Source organism: Ammospiza caudacuta, chromosome 5, assembly GCF_027887145.1.
Source record: "Ammospiza caudacuta isolate bAmmCau1 chromosome 5, bAmmCau1.pri, whole genome shotgun sequence".
Classification (NCBI taxonomy): domain Eukaryota; kingdom Metazoa; phylum Chordata; class Aves; order Passeriformes; family Passerellidae; genus Ammospiza; species Ammospiza caudacuta.
In genome coordinates, this window is record NC_080597.1 from 14,341,242 (window position 1) to 14,366,432 (window position 25,191).

A 25,191-nucleotide genomic window follows, 5' to 3' on the forward strand; every position below is an offset into this window, starting at 1 on the left:
TGTGTGTGTCTGTATATGTTAGGTGACTGAAATACAAAAACCAGAAAGTTGAAAATCCTAAGACAATTACCTGAACCAGGTAGTTTTTCTCACTCCTTACTGAAAGGACAAGTCAGTATAGCTTGATGGGTTCTTGATTGTGGAGTTCCAAAAGGCAGCCTACAGATCTAAGCTATATTCTAGATCAATTCCTAATTCAGCCTTCAGAACTTGGGAGGCACTATGCTCATTCATTGCTTGTTCCAGATATTTTAGTATATAAAGTTCTCCTACTTCACTCTTGCTAGAAAGGTTAATAAATTATGTTTGCCTAACCATGAATTCCTAATGCATTCATCTTGCTTCCAGTGGACATATTTTATATTTTACAGATTTCGGAAACCAACCACATTTTAAGATGTCCATTTCTCAAAAAGACACAGAACAGTAAAGGCTGTATATTCTTGGGACACATCCTCCCAGTGACTGCTTTGTGTTGTAATAGAGTCTGTCCAGAAAGCTGCCAGATCTATGTCTTGGATGACTAGTGTCAAAAGCATTTTTTAATGACACAGATGGAGCACTGAGTCTCCTCCCCACTTCCTTCACTGTTGCCACATAAAGGTTAAACTGGGCTGGCACACTGCAAAGCCCCATGGTTTTTAGTCTATAAAAAAAACTTTGGAAAGAGACTGTTCAGTGTCACATGGCTGTTTTAAGAAGAGGAAATGCACATGCTGATGTTTAGCGGTAATATGGGAAGATTTGCATCTGTTGCATTTGCAAGGCCAAGTGACTTCCACTAGATAACATCTGTTGCATTTGCAAGGCCAAGTGACTACTAGAAAATCTAGAAATACAAGAAAGAGACAAACCAGGGACAAAAGGAGGAAATTAGAGCCAGCAAGTAAATTCTAAGTGCAAGGAACTTCTAGTTATGAGATCTCCATTGAGAAGTTCTTCAGTGCAGCTGGCAGCCATTTCTTTTTGCAGCTGAAGTTTCTGAATGATAACTTTTTGTGGAGTATATCACAGGAATGTGGATTGCAAAGGGCAAAAATCTAGACTGCAGCCACAAAGTGTATATCTGAACAGAAGGCAAAATGCTTCTGGAATTTGGAAAGGGAAGAGAGAAGCAGCCTCAGCTTCTGGATGTTTCCTAGCTAGTCATCTTGATTTCCAGCCATCAGCTTGTCACCATTGTCATTCTTTCTTCATTGGTTTGACTCATTCCAGTGAAACACTGGAGAACCCAACAAGTCGTCTTCTATCAGAAACTGGACAAAACCATCAGCTGTTTTCAGACAAAAGTGAGTACAGCACATATTGCCCTGGTGTGGGTTTGTCTACATGACCTTTTCCAAAAGCCCCAAGCCACCTCTGCCAGTGTTCCCTGAGGGCCAGGTGTGGTGTAGCTGTGGCCAAAAGCTGTGCACCCAGGTCAGTGTAACGGGATGCCACTTCTTTCACTGATTGTTGTCACACTTTGCCTGAACAATGTGGTTATTTAAAAAGCTTTAAACAACCACAAAGGCTTTTTTCCTTGCTCCCTTGTCCACATGTACTGAATGGTTCCTTATCTCAGGGTGGTTTTTTCTGTTCCTCCATGCCCTTTTTGTTTCTGTCCCAAGTACTCCTAATACGATGCCATAGCTAACAGGAAGGCTCTACATTCAAATTCAAATTATGCAAGTTCAAACTTTCATTTTAAATCAGATGCTGTTCAGATGCCGTGCAACTACAGATTTTACAGCACAGTTTGAGCGAGCTTTGCAAACATCCCAAGCAAACAAACTTTGCAGGAAACATAATCCTATTATTTTACTAATCTTTGGGACACTGCCTCACAGGGATCATCATTTGCAACAAAGCATCTACTCAGTTCATTCACAGGGGGATCTTTGTACCATTACACAGTATTGCTATTTTCCTATGCTGACATCTGTTAGAGTAATAGTTCATACTAGTTACAAGAACTACCTAGTTTGATGATCTTATGACTTGCTATTACTCCCCACAAATGTATTTTTTACTGAGTTTCTGATCATGTTTGCTCTCAATAATAATCAATTATTCTTCAGTAATTGCCTGTTCCTCAACAGACTCTTTCTAATGTCGTTTTTGCTAATTTTCACCTTGCAGAACCTGTACCATCCTCCTTAACTTTAATTCCAGAACCCATTTCATCATTCACGGCATGCTCTCAGCCTGCAAGCTCCTGTCACAATGGATTGTTAGCACATCATTATCGGGTGTTGGATAACCAAACCCATGGGGGGGAGGAAAAAGGACTACAGGACTCTCCTACCACTTGGTGACTCCTAGTAAAGGGACAGAGGCAGTGGACTGGGAGGCAGGAGGTGTACTTCAGGAGAGTGCTTCTGGAGGCATTTTTCCCTTATGTGTTGGCAGGTCAGGAGTTGAGAATGTATGGCTTGTCCCTTCCATTGATATTCTTAGTCAGAGAATGGCATTTACCTCTTAACAATTCCTCATTGTAAAGCCAAATCCGTTCCTCCTCCCCAAAACAACCTGTGGTATTGTTCTCCTGTTACCATGATAAATTATGCATGTTAGACACGCTGAATCATGACAATGCTCCTGTGCACAGTCGTTCCTTGTGCTGAGAAATTAGTATTTTGCCATGTACGGCTTTATTATGGTCCTCTTTATTATGGGACTGATGGTAGGGTCTTGGAGAAATTGCTAGGAAGTGGGGAGTATACGAGCTGCTCTGGGAATTTAGGCACAGACATCCGGTTGGATCTGGTTTATGGTAGATCTATCAACGAACATGCTAGATCTAACTTTGTGTCTTCATACATACATCATAGAAGCTCACAGAATCACAGAAGAACAGTTTGGGTTGGAAAAGACTTTAACTGTTATCTGCTTCCACCCCACCCTACCATGGGCCTACACCAGGTTGCTCAACATCCTGTCCTCATAGATAACACAGAGAAGAGAAATTTTCAGTTCTCCTGAAGTCGCTGGATAGAGCTTAAAGACCAACTAACAAAAATGATAAAAGAATGTAAAAGTGTGCACACAGGATGATAAATGTAGCTGGAACCAGTAGATAAACAGATAATGAGGACTATAGTGGCTTTTTGGGCCAAGTTATGTAAAAAGAAGCAACAGCGCATGCCCTAAGAGAAGTTCAAGGAAATGTCATCTGTAATATGGGGGGCACTTGGTGAGTACAACCACCAAAGACCCCTTCAGACAACCCTCTAGGGACATTAAAAGACTTCCTGTAGGAGGCAGCTGCATGCAAATTAGTTCTACGAAAAGTGATGTTTATGTATCAGCCAGAAGTACGCTGTAATCAATATGTATGATTATGATGGAATAAATACCTTGTTCTACCTTCTGGACACGCATCAGATAAACAGAGGTATCCTTCTGATGTGTCCAGCACTGTAATAAAGAATGCCTGCTGTCTGATACTCAAAATTGTGTTAGAAAGTTTTGTTGTCTGATTTCAGTATTGGTCCAACATTGCCTTGAACACTTCCAGGGTTGAGGCATCCACAATTCTCTGGGTCGCCTGCTCCAATGTCTCACCAGCTCAATTCTTAAGGCCTTTGAATCAATAAAATGTTGTGTCTAAACAAGAATCGTACTTTTCCATTGTATCTTTTTAATCGTACCAATCACCAATTAGCTTCAGTCAGGTAACGTGGCTGCATGTGGTGGTATTGCTGTGATTCACCAAGCCAACAGAACTCACAAACTCTCACTGCACACAGGGCAGGGAGAAGGGTGACCTCTTTTAACACCCTGTCCAAGGGACAAAGACCTCTCACAGAATCACAGATCGGGTCAGGTTGGAAGGGACCACAGTGTGCCACCTTGCCCAAGCTCCCTTCTCCAGCATGGTCATTCCAGAGCGCATGGCACAGGACTGTGTCCAGACGGTTCTTGAGCATCTCCAGTGAGGGAGATTCCACACCCTCTCTGGGCAACCTGTGTCAGAGCATGGCCACCCACACAGTAAAGTTTTTCCTCATATTCAAGAGAAACTTCCCGTCCTTCCTCTCGCCCGGACCGAGCCGGGCACGCACCCAGCTGAGCGGGAGCGGTCACTGGTGCCGGGGACGGGGCGGGGCTCCCGGGACAGGGCGGGGCTCCCGGGACAGGGCGGGGCTCCCGGGACGGGGCGGGGTTCCCGGGGCGGGGCTCCCGGGACGGGGCGGGGCTCCGCGGCGGCCGGGCCGGTTCCCGCGGGGCGGGCGGGGCAGCGCTCCCCTCACGTCGCGGGGGCGGGGGCGCGGTCCCGGCGGGGCGGGGCGCTGGGCGGGGCGGGCTGCGGGCGGCCGTTGGCGGCGCGGCGCGGCGGGGCAGCCGCTGTCGGGGCGGGCGCACGAACACCCGCGGGGCGGGGGCCGGTAGGCGGCGGCGGCGCGGGCGGGAAGCGGCGGGGCTGCCCCGCCTCCCTTCGGCTCTCCGGCGGCGGCCGGCGTAGGACAATGGAAGAGGCGGCAGCGGCGTTAGCAGCTGCAGCAGCGGCGGCGGCGGCGGGGGGGCCGTGCCCGGCGGACCGACCGGGGGCAGCGGCGGCGGCGCTGAGCGGGGAGAACGAGGCCGAGAGCCGGCAGGGCCCGGCGGAGCGCGACGGGGACGCGGCGCCGCTCAACCTGTTGGACACTTGCGGCGTGTGCGGGCAGCCTATCCAGAGCCGGCGGCCCAAGCTGCTGCCCTGCCTGCACTCGGTGTGCCAGCGCTGCCTGCCGCCGCCGGACCGGTACCTCATGCTGCCCCCCGTCCTGACCTCCGCGGCCGCCGCCGCCCTCAAGGAGCCGCCGCCGGCTGCGCCTCCCTCCTCGCCCGTCTCTTCGCAAGCCTCACCGCTGCACTGCACGCCCAGTAAGTGCCCCTTCTTTCCCGTACTCCCTTTGCCCCTGCCTGGGGGTGCTGCCCCCTCCAGCCCGGAGGCCCGTGGGCCGCGTTGGGGGCACGGGGAGCTGTCGGGACCGGGTGCCGTGGGCGGGTGCGGGTGCCCGGCCGCGGAGCTGCCGGGGCACGGAGCTGTCGGGACGGGAGCTGCTCGCCAGCGCCAAGGCTGGCGGCGGGGTTGTGCTTCGGCTCGGTTTGTTTTAATGGTTATTTTTTAAATTTCCCACCTCGGAGGGAAGGCAGAACTAGCGTGCTTTGCCAGGACCTCTCTCTGTGTGCGGGTGGAGAGGGGCGGTGAGAGCCGGCCTCCCGCTCCGGGCCGCGGGAGCGGGGCCGGGCAGCCGTTATCGGGGAGCCGGGAGGCTTTGGCCCCTGACCGGCGGAAAACCTGAACGGGCTGATAGCAGGGCACAGAGACGTAGCGAGAGCACGGACTGTGTATCAGCAGTGCTTGCAGCGCGGCCGGAGGGGAGTCCTGCAGGTGTCATCCGCCGCGCCTGGGCGGGGACCGGGGCGGCCCAGCAATAATCGCACTCGTCCGGGCCATGGGCAGCCTGCGTGGCTCTGCTGAGGCATTCATGCACCACTTACTCGCTAATTACCGCGCCGGAGGAAGAATGCCGCGAGGAAGTTTTGTTCAGCTCATGCACTGACACAGTAGCCGCTGTCAGTGTGTTTGAAAAGTACATGTCGCTGTAGAAGGTGTGGAATAAACGCCTTCCGTTTGAAACTGCTTTCCTAATGTTTTTGGGTTTTTTTTTCCCCTAGCCCCCTTACGCTAGGTCTAATGGATCACTTGATTTTGTTAAAGGCAAAATAGATCACTTGGTTTTGTTTTCGTCTGAGGAAAAAGTGCAAACAAACATCCTGTAGTGGAAGCTGATTGAGGTCTTGGTAAAACTTGTATAGGAAAAAGGAAGTGTGATGGAAGTTGAGCTAATCCATAGGTATTAGTGGAGGTTGTACTTGCTGGAATGTGTAGCAAGGGCTCAAGTGATAAATAAGTAGCTCCAGGTTGACATTCTTAAGTCCTTTAAGTGGACTTAGGAAAACTTGACCATCCTGCCAGAGTTCTGATCAAAGATTACCACTTTATATAATAAAGTGTTTGCAGCAATTCGTAAAGGAGACACCCCTCTTCAGAGAGGGAAATATTTGGAACAGCTAGAGATTTGCCTCAGAATATCTGAGAAACTCGCAAGTATGGTAACAGGATATGCTGAACTCTTCATCTATGTGAATGCCTGTGTTAGTATATTCATTCAGTCATAATTTTTGCATGTAAAGTCTGTCGTAGTCAGACTGCCTAATCAAAGGTTACAGAGTGGGAAAATCTGTAGGACCCGAAGCTTATATACTTAAGCTTGATTGATTCAGGACGTGTTATTGCTCATACATCTATGAGTAGAAATGGGAAATTACGCATGGGAGGAACAGAAAACATGGACTCTGGAGGAGTATGATGAGATATTTCAAGATGAGATACTTGGAAATAGGAAAGAGGGCATAGATACAAGCTCAGGAGTTTGCAAGGTAGTGTAAGAGGCAATACCATCATTGTCTTCTGAGATTGGAAGTCATGAACTTCCAATTCATTCCCAGATGTTGTATATAAATATAGTAGAAACAGGGATCTGTAGCTGAATGAGAAATGAGGTGCATCATAAGAATGAAAAGATTAGTGCTGTTCAGACATCTGCTTGATAATGAATCACAGCAACAGTGAGCTTGTGGCTCTGTCCCTCGTTTTGATTGTGAGTTGGTTCTGTATGAATGATTTCACAGTACATACTCCTCCTCATTCTACAGATTTGCAGACATACTGTATTTTTGGTGACAATTATTTTTATCCTGTTGACTTTTCTCCCAAGCTACTTTTATGCTTCCATACTAGAGTTCATTGTCCAGTTGGAAGAAGAAACTCAAACTCACCTTGAGGCATTTTCTATACCTTTACTTGTCCTGTGCTTGTCCTTGTTAAAATGACAGGGACTGTATATTAGCTATCTATGGCCAAACTTGGTGAAGTGCATTGTCTACTTTGTTTTCCAACTGGTACAAAAAAACCTGTGAATTTGAAGTTAGGATTAGGAAAATATCCACCTGTTATCACCCAAAACTGATTATATAGAGGAAATTTGTTACAAGTAGAGGAGTTCTTAAATTCTCACAAGAAGGACCAAAGTGGTGCAAAACTGTCTCTTCTGGTAATATGTTGTACAAAATGCTTAGGAGGAATGACATAAAGAAATGAATGGAAGAGTATAATCTTAGAAAGCTGGATAACAAATGACTCTTCTAATGTAAATTATGAAATTACTGTGACTAAACTGAAGAAAGGAAGCTGTTTGTGCTGGAAGGAATGTCCTGAGTAAGGAACAAAATAGAATTGCAAATTTTGAAGATGTCCTGAGAGATAAGCAGACAGGCTGCTTATGCACCTATGCTGAGCACTTGAGTTGCACAAAAAGGAGCCTGAAGAAAGATTGGTACAATGGAGTCTGTCTTGAGCAAAAGACAGGATGTGATTTGAAAAGTGCTTCACCAAACCAGCCTTGTGTGTTGTATGGACACTGAAATTAGCTGAGATAGACGCAGCTGAAGAGGTTGAGCTTCAAGTATAATCTGGAGAGACTTTTTGTCTCCATCAAACTGTTTCCAAGAAGAAACATTTGTTCACTTTAGTGGAATAAAGTGTGCCTTCAACTTCCAGCATACAGACGAGTTTATTTGTTGGCTCTCGTTCGTGAAGATTCTAACAACTAATTAAGGAGCTGTGAAAGAAAGACTTCAAGCTTAAAGTGAATTAAGAGTTTAGGAGCTGCTCACTTGAATCCAAGATTCAGTATGGATGACAGCAGACAAGTGGCAAGACATACAGAGGAGTTTCATGTGATAAATGTTAACTATTATTCCTCTTGCAAAGGCAAACTGGTGGAGAGGCCAGTTGGTATGGATGAATTCTATACTGCCACAAGCACTCAGTTTTAAAGTAGAATAACTTCTATAGAAAAGAAAACCTGGAGTTTCTGATTTCTCTACCGTTCCTGAAGTTGGAGGTGTTAAAGAATCATCAGTGTGTCAGACACCAGTGCTTTTAGCACTGGAGAGTTCACTGCTTTCTGAATGTTCAGCAGTAGTTTATTTGCTGTAGGTGATAATTTTGGTGTTGCACTGCCAAAAAATGGTTTGTCAGACAGAACATTATGGACAGCAGGGAGTGCTGCAAGAGCAGTTCTGTAAATGTGACACTGGCTTGCAAGCAAGTGTCTACAGCCGCCTCTACTAACTATTTGGCTAAGTTCATATGGGTTTTCTTTTAGTTTCTCAAATGACCATTCTTTACTGTCTAGTTGTGGGTTACAACTGGAGCATACACAAAAATGCTGCTATTAGAAGTCTGCAATTTGCCCAGATTTTGTCTGGGCTGCACTTCAGTGAGTAACCTGTAAGAGTGGTGTTTGTAACATGCAGAGCCTCATAGAACTCTTCTGGAATTTTCAAATGTGATATAGGTACGTGAAAGCTGCAAAGTTAGAGATTGAAATTCAGTCCCTTCTCAAAACTTTTAAAGTTGCAAGTAGCCTTGTTTGTTCCTTGTCATAAATCTGTACATGAAATGGACTTGGAACTGGTGTGGGGGAAATACTTGTGAATGGAGTGTCATAGCAAAGTTTTATGCAGCTATCATAATGAAATCTTACTAGTGCCCATGCCAAAATAGTAAAGGGAAGTATTTTTTTTCTGTAACTCGTCTATAGCAAACCTGCTAGCAAACAAATTTAAATGAAGCTGTTAGAAGCATTTAATATTTGGACAATCCCACTATCTAAATTCTTGGGGAGTGTCTGCACTAACATTTTAAATATATTCAATACATGCTGTTAAATAAGGCAAAAATGCTTCAGAGTTACTAAACAAGGATTCAGAGGTGTTCCTGTTTCAGGTTATTATTTTCCAGAGATATTTACTTGGCAATACAGTTTGAAGTTCTCTAATGATGCAGTGAAGACCTTACCCTTGACATCCCCTCAGATATGTATGTGGCATCTGCTTTTCTATGATGTCCCACAGGCAGTCCTTTTACAGATAGGCTCAAATGCTTTCAGCTTCTCATCTGATCTTTACATCTGGACTTTATGGTGTCATTGCTTCATTTGACCTTGAAAATACAGCTTTTGACATCAACTTAAATTTTTTACTTGTTTCTTACCTCCTTACTTGTTACCTCCTTTAGTTGGATAATTATTGGGATCCTTATTAGTTAGTTTCAAGGATATAATAGCTTCATTTGAGGTTTCTTGTGGTGAAGTTCAATTTTTCTTCCATGTCTTGGTAGTGTAAGAAGACTTTAAATTCTTTTTCTAAATCTGCTGCTACAAATTATCATTTCCATTTAGTCCTTGATATTGCCACTTGCTCCAAGTGGCTTTTCTCCGTCTTTGCCATTACAAAGAGCCCATATTTTGTTTGTGTGGCTATACACTCACACTTTCACAGGCATGGTTGCATCATCTTGTTTCTGTTTTGGTGCATCAAGAAGTAAATTTTTTAATCTCCAACATAAGGAGATTTTGGAGTGCTAATATTTTGAAGTGTTATATTTTATATATATGTTGGTATTTTGTATGTTATAGGAATACATATAGGAAAGACATGTCTAGTGTTCATTCTGTTTTGGATTTGTGCTTATTTTGATTTGAAAATTCCCAGAGCCCCAGATATTGCATATGTGAAATGAATTTAGCACTGTTACAGGTGAAATACAATGTTATTGTTTTGGTAGCCCGTAACGTTTTTAACCTCTTGGTTAAAAAAACAACTAGTAGAAGCTTAAAATATTAATATAAATATTAATGGAGAAAGTTCTTATTTTTCTAGTTGTAGTACCCTTCTTTTGGAGACAAGTATGCTCTCGAGATATATATCATGGGATATGATGCTTACTGAACAAGTGTAATTTGAAGTAGGGATATATTTGCCAAAAGTTACTGCTTTCTCTTCTACCAGGAATTCCATAAAAATCTGGAAGCATGCCTGTACAGCCTTTATTAAGGCAGGCAACTGCATGTTGTGGAAATTAGCTTGAATCATGCTTGCCCTGATATATGATTAATGTAAGTATGTAATAGATGTTCATTGTTTTATGTATGCAGAGTAGTATTTCTAGGCTAGTTTGGGTGCATTTGTGTTCTTGCTTCTTTCACCCATAGAAAGTGGGAGATTGAAAAACTGAAGCCATCAGGAACATCAGATGAGTGGTAAAACAGCTGCAGTTGCCAAGCTCGTTCCAGTTGGAAGCCTGAGAGAAATTAGGCTGTACAAGTTATCAAAATAGGTGTATCATTGTGTGAAACTTCTTTTCAGACAAAGATTTCTATCCTCAGAGGCCAACCTAGCTCTGTTTCAATACAAAATCAGCTAATTATGTCTCTGGTAAGCAACTAGTTTTAGCACTGGAAAGGAATTGTAAATCATAAGGTGAAAGGATCATAAGGAAAGCAAATATACTAATGTATTAAAAATTCTCAGGTGTGTCTAACTGAAAATGAATTGGGTTGTTTTAATGCTTATAGTAGGGATATCTCTTAAGAAAATATCTTGTCTGAAGAGCAAGGGAAAATAATGGTGCATATGTTCATGAAGAGGCAAGTGGAAGAATGTTTTTGTGGGCTGGTTTATTCCTAGGAAAAATGTTCTGAAGAACTACTCAGTTATGCAGCAGATCTGCTGAATTCCATGAGTGCTACGAAGTGACCACATTCTCTCAACTTCACCCAGTTTGGTAAATCTGAGAAAGAAATTTTGTTGCAACTCTTGATTCTGAATGTAGTATTGTTAAAGAAACTTGTCTTTTGTACAGGTAAATCTTTATGCCAGTATTGCGTGTGTTTGCTGAGGTGCTGTAGGAGGAATTTCCATATTATTTAGTGGAATTTCCCAGTAACAGTGAACTTGCAAAGCTGGTATTTTGCCTGTTGCACCTGATCTAAAAACAAGCCAGGGGAATACCAAAAGGAACTTTAGGTGAATTCTAAATAGGACTGTATTTCAGGATGAGTAAGAGACTAGATTAAAAAATCCATTATTTCTGAAATTGGAAATTCAGGCTTTTAAAAGGTTTTTGCAGCAAAATTATATACTTTAATACAGTAGTACAGTGGTTTGACCTTGGATGGATGCCAGATGCCCACCAATTGGCAAATTTAAAAGGACACAGAAAAAATTGTTTCATAAAAAATTGATGCTTTTAAATTGATGCAATGGTGATGCTTTTAAAATTTACCTCAGCAATTAGGTAGCCATGGAGTTGTGTATGTTTAAAGTAGGTGCTTGCAGTTCAAATGTGCTTTGAAGGCATCAGTGCCATAGTTGAACTGACCAAATCTATTTTTTCACCTGCTGGCCAGAGGGTATGTGTAAAACTCTTTCTTTGCCTTCAAAGAAAGGATGAAACAGTTGCGTAAAGTAAGTAAGAAAATGACACATTTTTTACCAGGAAACAGTCTTGTAAAATCAGCTATGAAACTGAAGGTTGAACCCAGGAATGTCCCTAATTAGTTGATACTGTGTCTCCAGTGATTCAAGGAAATGCTTATCTGAAGCTTTTATGTGGGACAAAATTGCACATTACCTTACATACATTACTAACGTGATAGAGGACTGATGTGAAACAAGGTTTCTAGTTATTTTTGAAGTTTATCAGTGGGCTATGGGAAAAAGATGACAGTAAGCAAGGCTCAGCTCTTTGAACTGCACTCATGGGTTTTGAGGGCCCTTGTTTGTAACGTGGATTTGGGTCATGGAGACATCCTCATTTCAAAAAAGAAATCTGGTGCTAAATCCTGTGTAAATGGGAGTACATGGACAGGGGAGCTGAGCCATTTGCCTTCTGAATGCAGAAAGATTTCTGCTTCTGATTAATAACTAAGTTGCCACAGGCAACTTTCTATTAAAATGGAGAGTTTCCCTTTCAACTGTAGTCCCTCAAGTGAATATAGTTCGAATTTGAATAAAATAAGACTGTAGTGCAAATACCCTTTGAACTAAAATGATTGCCTAATTTGAAAAGTGACTGCATAATTTTCCCAGTGAGCTAACACATCTGTCTGGACTGTAGCTCATAAAAAAGAAACAGGGCTATTTTAACATAGATGCTGACTTGGAAACCCCCCCTGTATTTTCTAGGATGCCTACATGAGGTTAGAAAGCATTTAATAAAACTTACTTGATTGGCTTCATTTGTTTGAGTGTGGTCAGGGATGTGTGGAGCTGAAGTTTGCTGAACTAATGCTCTGATCCAGCCCTCACACAAGTTCATGTTGTGAACCTGCAGTGCCAGGGTGCTTGTAACACTGATGCTCTTAGGGAGGGAATGCTGGGAGCTGCACAGCGAATGAGTAGGTGGAAAGGAAGAGGGAGAGAGCTGCAGCACTGCTGGGACTGGAGAATGAGACATTTTAAAGTGGGAGCAAGGTTCTAATTTTAAATGCAAGGTGCAGTGCCTTGACAAAACAGCCCAGCACCAACAAGTCTGTTACTAGAAATAAGCAGTATGCAAAATTGTCCTGAACAGCAGAAGTGTGAATTGAAACACATTTTTTTTTCAATCATGGACTTTGCTTTAAAATGAGTAAAGTAGTTGCTGAAATAATGTAGGAGTGTCAATTACATGCCCTTGTCACCAGTTGGTTTAGGAAGGGGTAGCAGCTTTGAATCTTCTTTGCCTTTGGAAAAACTTTGGTGATTTGTAACTATTGTTTTCAACAGTTTTCAAGTAAAAGTTGGAATTCATAGCATTGCCCAGCTGACAGTAGAACAGAAAACCATTTTAGTCTGATGGTAGTGGAACAGAACAGCACAGCCTTGCAGGAATAGGTAAAGGATGTAACTTAGGCAAACAGAAGTCATACAAAAGGCAAGTGGGATGCCAGCTCAGCTCTGCAAGGCTGACAAAGCAGAAGTTACAGAAAACAATGATATTGTGCTTACTCAAAAGTGGAGGTCTGTGGCTGCATTTCTCTTCACAGAGAAAAGCAAGGCACAACTTCCCAAGGATATTTCTGGGATCCACCGTGCTCAGCCTTGGCTTTGGCTGCAAACTCCGCCGAGTCGCAGGGTCTTGGTTCTTCAGCCCAGGCTACAGCCAATGTTGGATTCACCACTTACAGTGAAAACAGGGCAGCCCTGATGAAGGGGAGAGAATGATGAGGAGGACTCCATGGCTATCAGAAGGCTAATTAATTACTTTATTGTACTATATTATCCTGTACTATGTTACACTACATCTAAACTGAAGCTGCAGAAGCACTCAACTCAACTGCATGGAATCTCATGAGTGTCAGCCAACAGTCCTGACACATACACATGTATTCAGTTGGTCAATGAATCAAAACACTCACAACAGAATCCCATCAAGCAAATTCCTTCAGGTAAATAGTCTTCCTCCATGCATTCCACTTGTTCCAAAGCACAGGGGCACAGTTAATGAGATAAGAATTGTTTTTCCTTTCTCTGAGGTTCAGAGAATGGGAATCCCAGAAATATCCTTGGGAAGTTGTGCCTTGCTTTTCTCTGTGAAGAGAAATGTGGCCACAGGGGTCGAGGAACAGCCACCTCAAAAGGACACTGAACATTGAGGGCCACTGAAAAAGAGCCCCAAAGAACCCTGTAAGGACTCCCAATAAGGGGTGTGACTGTGTCAAATAAAGTAATACATAAACATCAAGTAAGGGGGGATAGCTAATGAATATGCCACCAGTGTGTATGATGAGAACCTGTTGGCTCAGGGAACTTGCTTGGAGGAAGGATCCTCCAAGGGACCAGTGCACTGCAGTAAAGAGTGCCTGCTTTGTAATACTTAAAACTTGTTGAATAGTTTCTATCTGGCTGGTTTCAGTATCACAGCCCCAAAGCGATAAATTACGGTAGCAGGCAACTCATCAGTTGGACACAGACAAAGACAATCTGTTTAGCAGACAAGCTTTGTTGAATGAATGTAGAGCTGTAAAATGATGGGTAGTGTCCCATAGCAGGACCTCAGAAATGGCTGGGAACTTTGAAACTCTGAGGGTATTGTATGTCTGGATTATATTTATCTCTTCTGTGTGTTTACAGATTCCTACCTTTTCTTGCTTAAGCAGTTGGTTTTCAGCACTCAATAGTTCTGTTCCTTATTTGCTTTTGTCTTGTTTAGGGGCCTTTCACACATTAGCAGCTATTGTTCTCACTTGTTTTAGCTTATGGGCTGGTTGTTGAGCTTACTAACTACAGACTGCTTGACCTTCAATTGTTCAGTTTTATCTTCCCTTTGGGAGTAGGGACCGTGAGGGTATAACCCACTGGTTAGCATATATTGGAAATCACTAAACTTAGAGTACTTAGATTGTTTAGTTTAATCAACTGTTAAAGGAACTTCATCTCCTTTAGAAGTTCTAAAGTTTTCTTCAGTCCCTTCTCTGTGCAAGAAATTCAAAGAGCTCATGTGTTAAATGTTGTCTGAGTAAGTATTACCTCAAAACAGATACATAGAATTCTTTCCTTGGGTAAGCATAGCTGGTGTTCAGATAGAGCTGCTAGCATCTCTGGACTCCCATACAGATAAACTTTCTTCAAATATTGCACTCCAAGTTGTTAAATAGAATGTTTATTTTCTGCTTCATAGCAAAGGCAGAGTCCAGTCTTGTGAAAGAGTGTTCAGAAGTTTCTGGAATGGAACATGCGGGAAGACCTGTGGTCTTCCTTCATCTAACAGTGAATTTTAAACAAAAAACCAAAAGAAAATACTCTTATGTTTGTCGTAACTCCTATCTGTACCAAAACAATGACTTGCAAGTATTGCTTCTATCACTCAGTAAACAAGTATTTGATATATAGACTGTTGGCACAGGCACCTTCAATAAAATTGTATGCATCTTGATGGATTGTGCAGGGAGACAGCACTCTTGCCTTTTGCTTTTCAGAAATGGCCTTATAGCTGGACTAGATACAAGTTAGAAGCAAAGCCATGATTTGTGGTGGCTCATGTGTCTTCTAGATTATTATCACAGCCATTGACACTCAACAGGGCCAAGGAGCTCTCCTCAAAAGAATGATTTTAGAAGCTGTTTTGGCAAAATGAAGATGACTTTGTTTATGGGTATCCCAAATGGATATCCATAAACCAGCTCTTCCACCCTTTGTGCAAGAGCTGAATGTAGTCTGGATTCTTTAAGAAGCTAAATGCTAATCTTACATCTTTTAAAAGTCCATTTGGCAACAGCATTATTGTATTGTTTTCCAATCTGATTGTATTGTGTGGGCTTTTTTCCTTTTCCCTGCTCCCAGTTCCATTGAGATGAGGTCAGATTTAAAATGGTTTCTTTGGCTGCCTTTTTTAACTGATCTAAATTTTTGAGAATATAGTGTAGGTGTTGTAAGCTGCAGGATGTCTGGCTTCAAACTTTTGCCAGAATCACTGTTGTTCTGGCTTAAAGTTGTGGCTGCTTGGTTTTGCTTTTCATTTGTCATTATGCCGGACAAGTAGATAAGGAACCACAATGCCATGGTGGAACCCTTGTGATTATTCCTTAAAAATAAAGAAGGAATAGAAGTACAGCCCTAGTTCATTCCCAAGCTGCTGTTGGATGCCAAGTGTAGTATTTCCACAACTTCATTATCAATCCTTTGAGGCAGTGTGGTGCAAGAAGGTGGAAAGAGATTGAGTGAGTGAAGAACAGAAGATCTATAAATGGCACTTATGAGGACCAGTTTTGGTAGAAGATGAATTTTCTTGGGCTTTGTTCTTTGTGCCAAGAGTGTCATGCTGGGAGAGCTCCTTTGAATGAGTTCTTTAGTTCTGAGAAAGTGGAGGAAACCATAGGAATGCTAGTTTGCTTCAGTGGATGTGGATGTTCATTCACATCAGCCAACAGGCTCTGGCTCATGGCTCAGTTACCTACTGCAGGTTACAACAACAGAAGGAGATACACCATGGGAGCATAAGCACTATCACTGCTGGCTCTGTAACCTGCTGTTTTCTGGAAGCTGTAGGGCAGCTGATAGAAATCCCTGTTGTTCTTATTTGATCCTTTAGTTCATCTCTTCAACCCAGAAGGAATATGTTTTTTTAGTTACATTCAGTAATTTTCATATTAATACAGTGTCAGAGGAGATGATAACGCTGCTTCTTAATTAATGCTGGTTCTTGCCTGCTTCCATGTGTGAATCTCACAATGCATATATTGCTCCAGCTTGGTACTCTTAAAGCTGTGTGGGAGCTGGGAAAAGCTGGGCACCTTGCTTTTTGAACCCTTACAGTGGTGCTGTGGCATATTGGACACATGTAAGAGAAGAATATAAAGTGAGCTGGCTTTTTATTCCTGACCATCCACATCCAAAAGTGCAATCCCTGTAAGCTACAGTATACTTGGAGGATGTTCTTCTCTTTTAATGACTAGTTTTAGAATATCAGAGGAATTTTTGCAATTGAAGTGGATGCCCAGTAGTGGATAAGAGTACTATATAATTACTGGAAAGAAGTGGATGTTTTTAAGGTGTAGTTCATCTGACCAAGTGTAAACATCAGCTTTAACAAGGAGACCACTCATGACCTGTTACCTATATCTGCATTGAAGGGAACTTCATGTAATGTTTAGATGAATCCTGTTAAAGGTACTAAAACTTGGCCACACTGCAAAGAAACTTTATCAAATTTTCAGGTGTAAAATTCTATTCTGTGGAATCAGCATAATAAATCAGTATTAGTTTTGTGCTGCCATTAAGAGTTGCTTTTTCATAGATGCAAAAATACTGCCTGTAGACAAACTTTATTGTTGAACAGCTTTTAAATATAATGTAGTCAGAATAGGCTGGATCTGGGAGTCTTGGGTTTTATTACTTAAATGCATTAAATGACTTGGAGCTTTACTTTTTTATTCCATTAATAATGTCTTGCACAGCACTCAGACTTATCTGATATAAACTGCACGAAATAGGTATCTTTATTTTCTTCTCTTACTAGAGTGGGAATTTTCATCAAATATTTTTGGTACTTTTCATAGCCTCTGTCCCTGTCCAACAGCAAGCTTTAAAAAATAAAACTAGAAAATTTTAAAATACTGCCAGGTCAAAATATTTGTTATAGAACAGATTTAATTGCCACACTGATTCAAAATGTACCTTTAAAAATACTCTGAATTTATTGATAAATACATAAATTCCTCTTTTTTTGCTGTTGGGTATGTAAGTGTTGGCCAGTGTACTTGGATGGTAAATGTGCTATTACTGTAGTGTTGTTGAAGAATATATTGAAGAGACATTAATTAATAAAAAATCTCTTCTTAGTAACAATCAGCCCTTTTTTTCTCTCTACCCTCTCACCAAACAAAATAACCCAAATAAAGGCAGAGCCTATTATTTTAGACCAACGTATTATTTCTATGTTGTTTTAAACATCCATTCCCTGCACAAATACTTTACGGATAAAGTTGATGGAACGTTCCAATACATTTTGCATCACTGTAATCTGTATTTTGAGATAGTTTGAAGGAAGCATAACAAGAGGTCTTGATGACTTCTGAACTCTGTCCTTGAGGAGAACCTCAAAATAAATATCCATGTAGCAGAAAATGGGCAGATGCCATGAACACTGCAGTTAACAGGTTGATGGCTCTGAATATGGACACTTCAGCATTTTAAACCAAGTTTTCCTTTGGACCTACAGACTCCAGTTTGTTAGAGTGCAAAGATCTGTGTGCCTCAGTTGTGTTCTCCAGCAGGAATTTAAGATCACAGTATCAAAAATACATGGCATAGAATAGGCAGGTAAGTTGAAATTCATCTGTCTGGACTAAAATATCTTCTGCCATTGCTGAATTTTTGGGATGCCTGTAATATTTTAAAAGGGCAGGTAAATGTACTGCACAATCCACAGCAGCCTATTTCCTTCTGGAATATAGCTGGAAGCCAGGCAGGATATTACCTTCAAATTAGGTATGTCTGTTTAGGCACCTGAATTGCTCCCCTGAGGCTGGTGGCTGGGAAACTGAGGGCCAAGAGGGTAGTTTGCCAAGTCTCTTGGGTAGTTTCCAGTTTCTGAGTGGTGAACATATTGAGAATGGAAGCAGGCTGGTGAGGAACAGGTTGCAAGGGTGCATCTGAGCAGTTGAAAAAGAGAGGGAGTAGCATGAGCTAGTCAAAGGCCTTGAGTTGGATTATCACTCCTGTTTGGATGACATTTATAGTGAAATACTCTGAGTAAAGCCTGTTACCCACTGTTGTTCCCACTACTGCTTCTAATTCGGTTCCCTTAATATGATCCCGATTCTTAGAAGTTATTTTTTGAGGCTTTTTTAACCTTCACATCTGCTCAGTGTTGATGGGAATATTAAGGTGTAGCTGGGGCTAAACAGAAGAAGTGGGCAAAACACTCAAGAGTGTCCCATGTTGGAGTATAGTTTCCATCCTTTCAACAAAGAATTAAAAAGAACTAACTCTTCCAGTGCCTGAGAAGGGCTTGGTTCTTTGGGTTGGGACTGGCTCTTGCTGTCCAAATTACATTCTGCTAACCTGCTATTTTTATAGCTAGGATTTCTGGGAATAAATGCACTGTACTGCCCCTGCTGAACTAACAGCTGGTGGTAGATGAGAACTCAAAAAGATGAAGACCAGAGTATGAAATGTAGTGCTCCAAAGAAATTATTAGTAGTATTGTGCTGTAAGGCAGGGTCCATCTTCATACCTGAGGTTCTGACAGCAAATTTTTTTTTATCCCAGTCATCTTTTTTTTTTTTTTTTTTTTTTTAATTAATTATAACATGTTAACATGCTGCTATTTATGGAGAAAGGTACTAATTTCCTTGTTCCAGAAACACATGGATACAATGGACTTGAGCACTGTTGGCAAGATCCAAGATTATCTGCAAAATGATATTTCAGTAGAATGTATAAATCTAAACAGCATTAAGCCCACTTTTAAAATGAAATACTTGGCTAATCAGAGAAAATAATGCAAGAGTATGACAGAATCTTAAACATCCTTGCATATTATATGTCTGAATTCATTACATATCATTTGGAAATACTTGACAATTTCAGGACTGGAAAGAATGTATTTTAATTTTGATGAAAGAAATGCTCATCACAGTCAGCAGTGACAATTGGCTTGTTGGCAGATTCTGCATCATCGTTTAAGCACGTTCATTGCAAGACAGTGAGACTTTTTGTTCATCATCTTGTACTTAAATATTGTCCATCCCACAATAACAATGTTTCCTTTTGTTAGCACTGTGACACTCCTTATAATTGTGTTGTTAAAGAAAATTCATTGGACAGCTTTGGATGTGAATGTAAACTCTGCCACCAGAATTTCTTAAGGTATTCAGAAGTGGCTGGAGAGTCAATCCTTGCAAAATTTACAAATTTTGAAGTCTAATACACGCTATCTAAAATGTTTGAAGATTGGGCATGTATAGCAAAAACAATGAACCATTTCACGGAGCAGCTGAAATATTTTAATTCAGCTCTGCAGTGCTTTCCAAGAAAGTCAATGTACTGCAGCATAAAAACTGGCCTGTAACACTCTTCCAGAGGGGGGATTACAGCTAATAGTCTTTGTCTGGTTTTCATTTATTTGCATTTTAAAGGATTTAAATTAATTTAAATTAACAATTAATTAATTTTAATTTTAATAAACTTTTTGCTAGATTGGTGGTGGGTTGGAATGTTTATGTCTTGGCAGTAGGTGCCAATTTTCCCTTGAGATGTGCCTGCTTATTGGTTTAACCTATCTCCCCTCTACTAGCAGCAGCAGGCTGTCACAACTAGATGGAAGCAGCTTTTTCTGGAACAAACTGGTTTGAAGAAGTTGCCAATTTTGCAGCGCCAGTAGTGGCTTAATGAGAAGCAAGAGGAAAGCAGTAATTATTTATAAATTGATTCAGACATTATTTCACAAGATACTGCCTCTCAAATGAAGTTTTCTAAGTGTTTGTTCTTAACTGGGAAACATGACCTGTGTAAATATAACCTGCTTATCCTCAAACCCATGCATTTTAATGAAAAGGCTTGCAAGTATTAATGGTATCTATAGAAAGAGCAAGAGGAGAAAAGAATCTGTAGCTCACAGTAAAAACACTCTAATTTTCTGTGTAGTTATGTTAAAAATCTTATAGCTGGTGCTGCCTTCAATCTCTGACATACCTTTTATTAGTTTTAATTAGCATGTCCATGTTTGAAACATTTTAACTGGATGTGTAACTTGCTGTTAATATTTTTTTGTTCTGAAATCTGTATGGTTAGAATTTCAACCAAAACATCTGTAAAACTGGGAAAGATTGCTGTACAAAACCCTAATTATTTATTCTGTAATGACTGTGTCGTTGCAGGTAAAATTGCCAGTTGCTTCTGGGCACTCTATTTAATAAAGAGAGCTCCCTTTCAGAAAACTAGTGGGTTTTTTGACTGATTTAATCTGAAGAAAGGGAACTATTAAATCCTCCTTTTTTTAGTAAAGCACTTTGCATCTACTAACAAAAATACCCTCTTGGATCTACAAATGATCATCCAGTGACTTTATTAAATTGGCTCTGAAACGTGTTTGCAACAGTGAAGACGCAAATGAGTCAAAATTGGGGCAAAGCAGAGCAGTCTCCTCCTGTTGTCTCAGGATGCTTCAGTGGTCTTGAATGCACTCCCAGGAAATTGAGTTTGGAGTTGGAAATAATACTGTATAACCTATAAATCCATTCTACTGGATGGCATGAGATGCCCTTGTGGATGCAGCATGTAACTTGTGAAGAAGACTAAGAATGGGCCATGATTTTTCATACCTAAAATGCAGTTTGGCATTCCTTGAAAGAGGTGCATGTGTTATGAGCATGTAGAGAGTGGGGGAAAACACTCTCCTCTCCTGGCACAGCCCCATTGAATCAATATTGCAGTCCCTAATCCAGCTCAGTGCATGGCAGCACAAATCTTTGTTCTCACAGGATAGAAATGAGCGAGCAAGTGAGCCAGCATTGCTACTTTAGTTAGCATTGTGGTGTCCTGGCCTGGTTCAAGCAAAATCTCAATGTGACATTCCACAACTGCTTGGTTTTTGTAAGAATGCTGCTCACAAGGGTGGAGGTCTTCTCTTTTACTCCTACTTAAGAGCCACAAGGGCTTGATCCAGCTCCTTTTACAGCTGAAAAACAATGCTAAGATCCAGCTATTGAGGTGTGCCTCTGCCCAAATTAGGGGTCAAACAAGATCATACAATGAAGTCTATAATACAGATTTTATTGAACATGGAATGTCAGGGAGAAAGGTAGAAAGAAATGGAAAAGAGAGCAGAAAGAGAGATCAGATAATCACCACCTATAGATCCAGTGGTGTCTTTTTGATCCTTCTTCACCCTGGGCTTCTCTTGCTAGTGGTATTCTCCAGGTCTTCTCACTATTCATACATATTAGCAAAGAAACAAATTACTGCTCATTGGCTACACAGTGCTACTATTCTATTGGTTAATTCCCTTGTTTCTAATGCTAATTAGTCCTTGTACTCCTCCTCTTTGTTTGAGTTGGTGGTCGATCTCCCCCCCGCCCCCCGCTGGAATTACATTTTACCAAGCCCAAGCTGATTTCAGTACAGTTGCTGAGCTGGCTTTCCTTGTGGCCCATAAATTCTGCAGCTGTGTGACAAATTCTTCTCCCCCAGCTTTGTTAACCTCCCCCTAGATCTCAGATAACACTCAGACAACAGCACCCCTTTATCTTATCTCAGGTTCCTGCTGTGGTGGCTTATCTTACAGTCCAAGTTTCAGGCACTTTCAGGTGGCCTCAGTGGTTGGTAGTGGTCACAGATTTCAGCTTTTCCAGAGCTTTGGGTGATCTTTCTTTGGCCAGTGATCTGCATACCAGCAGTTGCTTCTTTACACATATTTCCCCAGTGGGAATTTTTGTTGGGATGCATTACCCAGAATGAGCTAACCATGTTTCACCTCTGCCAGGCCTGGAGATAGCACTGTCCTGTCACTCCATTCTGTGCTTATCTCATGCAAAGTCAACCTGGGGCTGTGACAATGTTTGAGACAGGAAACTGTGTTAACTCCTTACACCTGGAACAAAGGAGCAGCTAAAAATGTGGAATCTGCTCACTCACCATCCTCAAAATTATAGTGATGATGGTTATGAAACTCCTCCCAACTTAAGTCATATGTTTTCACCTTCTTGTGTTTGCTCCATTACAGAGAAATAAGAATCTTATAGAATTACTTTGACTAATAGAAACCCTGATACTTGAGGTTTTTTGGTTAAATTCACTGAAGCCCCAAAACAGATAGCCCTCAAGAAATAATGAGTTAAAACATAGAATGTGAGGCATTTGAAAAAGGCATAGTATTAGGAAAAACATAGAGCAATTAATCAGCTAAAACATAGAACACAATGACAGGAAAGAGATAGGGATAGGAGAAGTGATGGGCTAAGCATGATCAGAGCCAACAATGTCAAACTGACCCTAAGAACTTTGCCAAGCCATAGAGACCAAGCCAAGTACACCGGGAATTGACCAAATTAGGAAAGAAGTTCAAAAGTTTAAAGAGGAAGACTCATCAGGAGACCCCAGCCCATGATGAAGGCAACCGGAACGACCACCAAGAAGATCCTCAAAAGAAGTGTCCCCGCCCACACTCCGCCTATGCCACGCCCCATATGAATATTCATGCAAAGATATGATTATGTATATGATCTGATGCAATCTTATATCCAAAACTGTATAAAAGCTTGCTTTTGTTACGGGAAACTCGGAAATCCATTTTGTGATTTCCCCGACGCGTCGCAATAAAATATCTCTTGCTTATTGGACTTAAGCTGAGTCTCTTAGGCAGTTATTCTCGCCTTTTGGGGCAAAATTCGGCATCATCACCATCCTGACATTGACTAAATCTGGGTTAAAACTGATTTGTGTAGCAGTCATCAATTCAGGATTATACCAAAAGCAAGTTTACCCTCACACAGTGGCAGAAGAAACCCCTGACATAAGGCTAGGCAGCATAACAAATTCTAGAAAAGAAAATTCATGAAGATTTTGAGAGTTTTAGGCATTTTTTCCTTTTTTCCCCCTTCTCCCATGTCACACTAGAAATTCTAAATGATTTCTTGAATAGGTAGTAGGCAATATTCTGTTGGTGAAAAGGCATGTGAAATATTTGGTTTGTCTTGATATGCTTCCTAATTTCTTGCCTCCCCTTCCTTGTCTTCCATACTTTAAACTCAAGCTGACTTACAAACCCTGGTTAATGCTGCTGATCTTGTTCAGTGGCTCCAGGTTTAATCTTCAGTGGTGGTGTTGTCCTCTTCCCATCCTTGTGCTGCTTCTCATGTTGCTTCACTGCAGTCAGTAGTGCATTTGGGCAGTGAAGCAGTAAAAGTAAAGCTTGGGAGAGCAGGAAAAATACATCCATGCCTGAATTGGTTTGCCAGTCTCATTCTGTGTCTATACTCATCTCCCAAACACATGCAAAGACCAACTCAAGACACCTGTGTTGACCTTGATAAAAGGAGCAGAACATCATGATGCCTGACTTGTCCAAGTAAGGGAACAATGTGTTTTAAAGAAGTAGATTAAGTAATGAATAAGTAGGCACACAGGATGCTCCATGTGGCTGGAACCAATGGATAAACAGATAATAAGGAATACAGTGGGTTTTGTGGTAGCTACATAACAAGAGGCAACAGTGAATTGTTGAATTGTTAAATTGAATTCTTAAGAGAAATTCAAGGAAAGGTCACCTGTAACTCTGGGGGAATACAATCACCAGAGACCCCTTCACAGGTGTTTTGTAGGAACACAAAAAGACTACTCTTACTAAGATGTAGATACATGCAAATTAGTTCTAGAAAAAGTGATGTATTAGCCAGGAAGTACACAGTAATCAATATTTATGATCATAATGGAATAAATACATTTTTTGTAAAGTTTTGTGACACATCAGAGTAGATGAAATAACCTCTGTGCATCCAGTGTGCTGCACTAAAGAATGCCTGCTTTTTTTAGTACTTCAAATTGTGTTAGAAAGTTTCCTCCCTAGCTTATTTTGGTATCAACCCAGAGCACTCTGCTTTGTCAGGATCAAGAATGAACAGGGAGAGGGTGGTTTGTAATTGGTGCTGTTGAAAAATGTAAAAAATAGTCTTTTTTGGAAAATGTGTAGCTTGAGTATTAGGAGATGTGTTCACTCTTGACTGTAAATTGATTTGCTTAATTACAGGAGAAATTCAGTACTTGCAGTTCTGCTAGCTACTTGACTTACCAGAACTGAATTTCTCAATTATCCTTGCAGATGATGATATAAAAAATGTTACAAAAGTTGTAGCCAAAAAATGGAATTTGTATATCAAAGGAAACTGCACAGAAAATGGAAATGCAGACTGGTAAAATGGCACTTGGAGTAAAATCAGGCTTAACATCATAGCTGTTCAGATGAAAGTGAAATGCCTTCAGAAATCAAGTGAAAAACTGCTTGCTGATTTTCCAGAATAAGAATTGCTTTAGTAAAATGGGTGGACTTTTATTACAGCACTGCTTTATACTGAGTTGCCACTTAAATCTTGAGCATCTGTTGGAAGAATCTTATGAAAAAGTTACCTAAATCTTGTATGAAGCAATTAGAGTAAGGAATTAAGTTCTTCTGCAGAAAGTGAAATATTTTATAGTTTCTGTACTTTTACATTTTATTGTAAAAATTAAACAGAAACTGCTTTAAGCCCACACTGGTTTAGTTAAATATGCAAGTGGTGAGTTATATACTGATATTGAATTCACTGAGTTAAACAGGTTAAACAGATCTTTTTTAAGGCCCTAAATTTATGTTTCCTCACAAATGGGAGCTGAAGGTCTAGAATCTGTGTCAGTGTAGACTTGCATGACTGTTCTACTGTAGGCTTTTTGCATGTGACTTCCATGTCCTAAGTGATTATTTCAGCCTAACTTAGTTTCAATTGCTTCCTTTTTTGGTTGTAATGACTACGGTAATTTTCTTCAAGCAAGATATCAGTGCCTAGCATTTAGAGATTTTTCTTGGATGTTAAAAACAAGCCTCAGTTCTAATAGGACATTTTTATTTTCTGCAGCTAGAAAAGTTTCTGCTTAAAAATCTTTTCCATTTCTACCTAATCTACTCACAGCTCAACCCCAAGTTTTGAACTTTACTTTGTCCTTTCCATTTTGTTGAAAAGACTTAATTGTTTAACCCTTTGTGTTACTGGTTCTCAGCTTTCTTCAACCCGGAGCCTAACTATGTTTCTGTCTTAGAATTGTACCCCATTGTGTCTTGCAGAGGAGAGGAGGGAG

The 25,191-nt window shown here is 41.2% G+C and overlaps 1 protein-coding gene across 1 annotated transcript in view; it reads left to right on the forward strand.

Annotated features, from left to right (window-relative positions):
• Positions 1 to 4,451: 4,451 nt before the first annotated feature.
• TRIM24 (tripartite motif containing 24) overlaps positions 4,452 to 25,191 on the forward strand; it is a 54,374-nt gene continuing 33,634 nt past the window's right edge. Inside the window, exon 1 of the mRNA XM_058804970.1 lies at positions 4,452 to 4,848. Coding sequence (XP_058660953.1) covers positions 4,452 to 4,848 — 397 coding nt within the window. The remainder of the gene's footprint in view (positions 4,849 to 25,191) is intronic.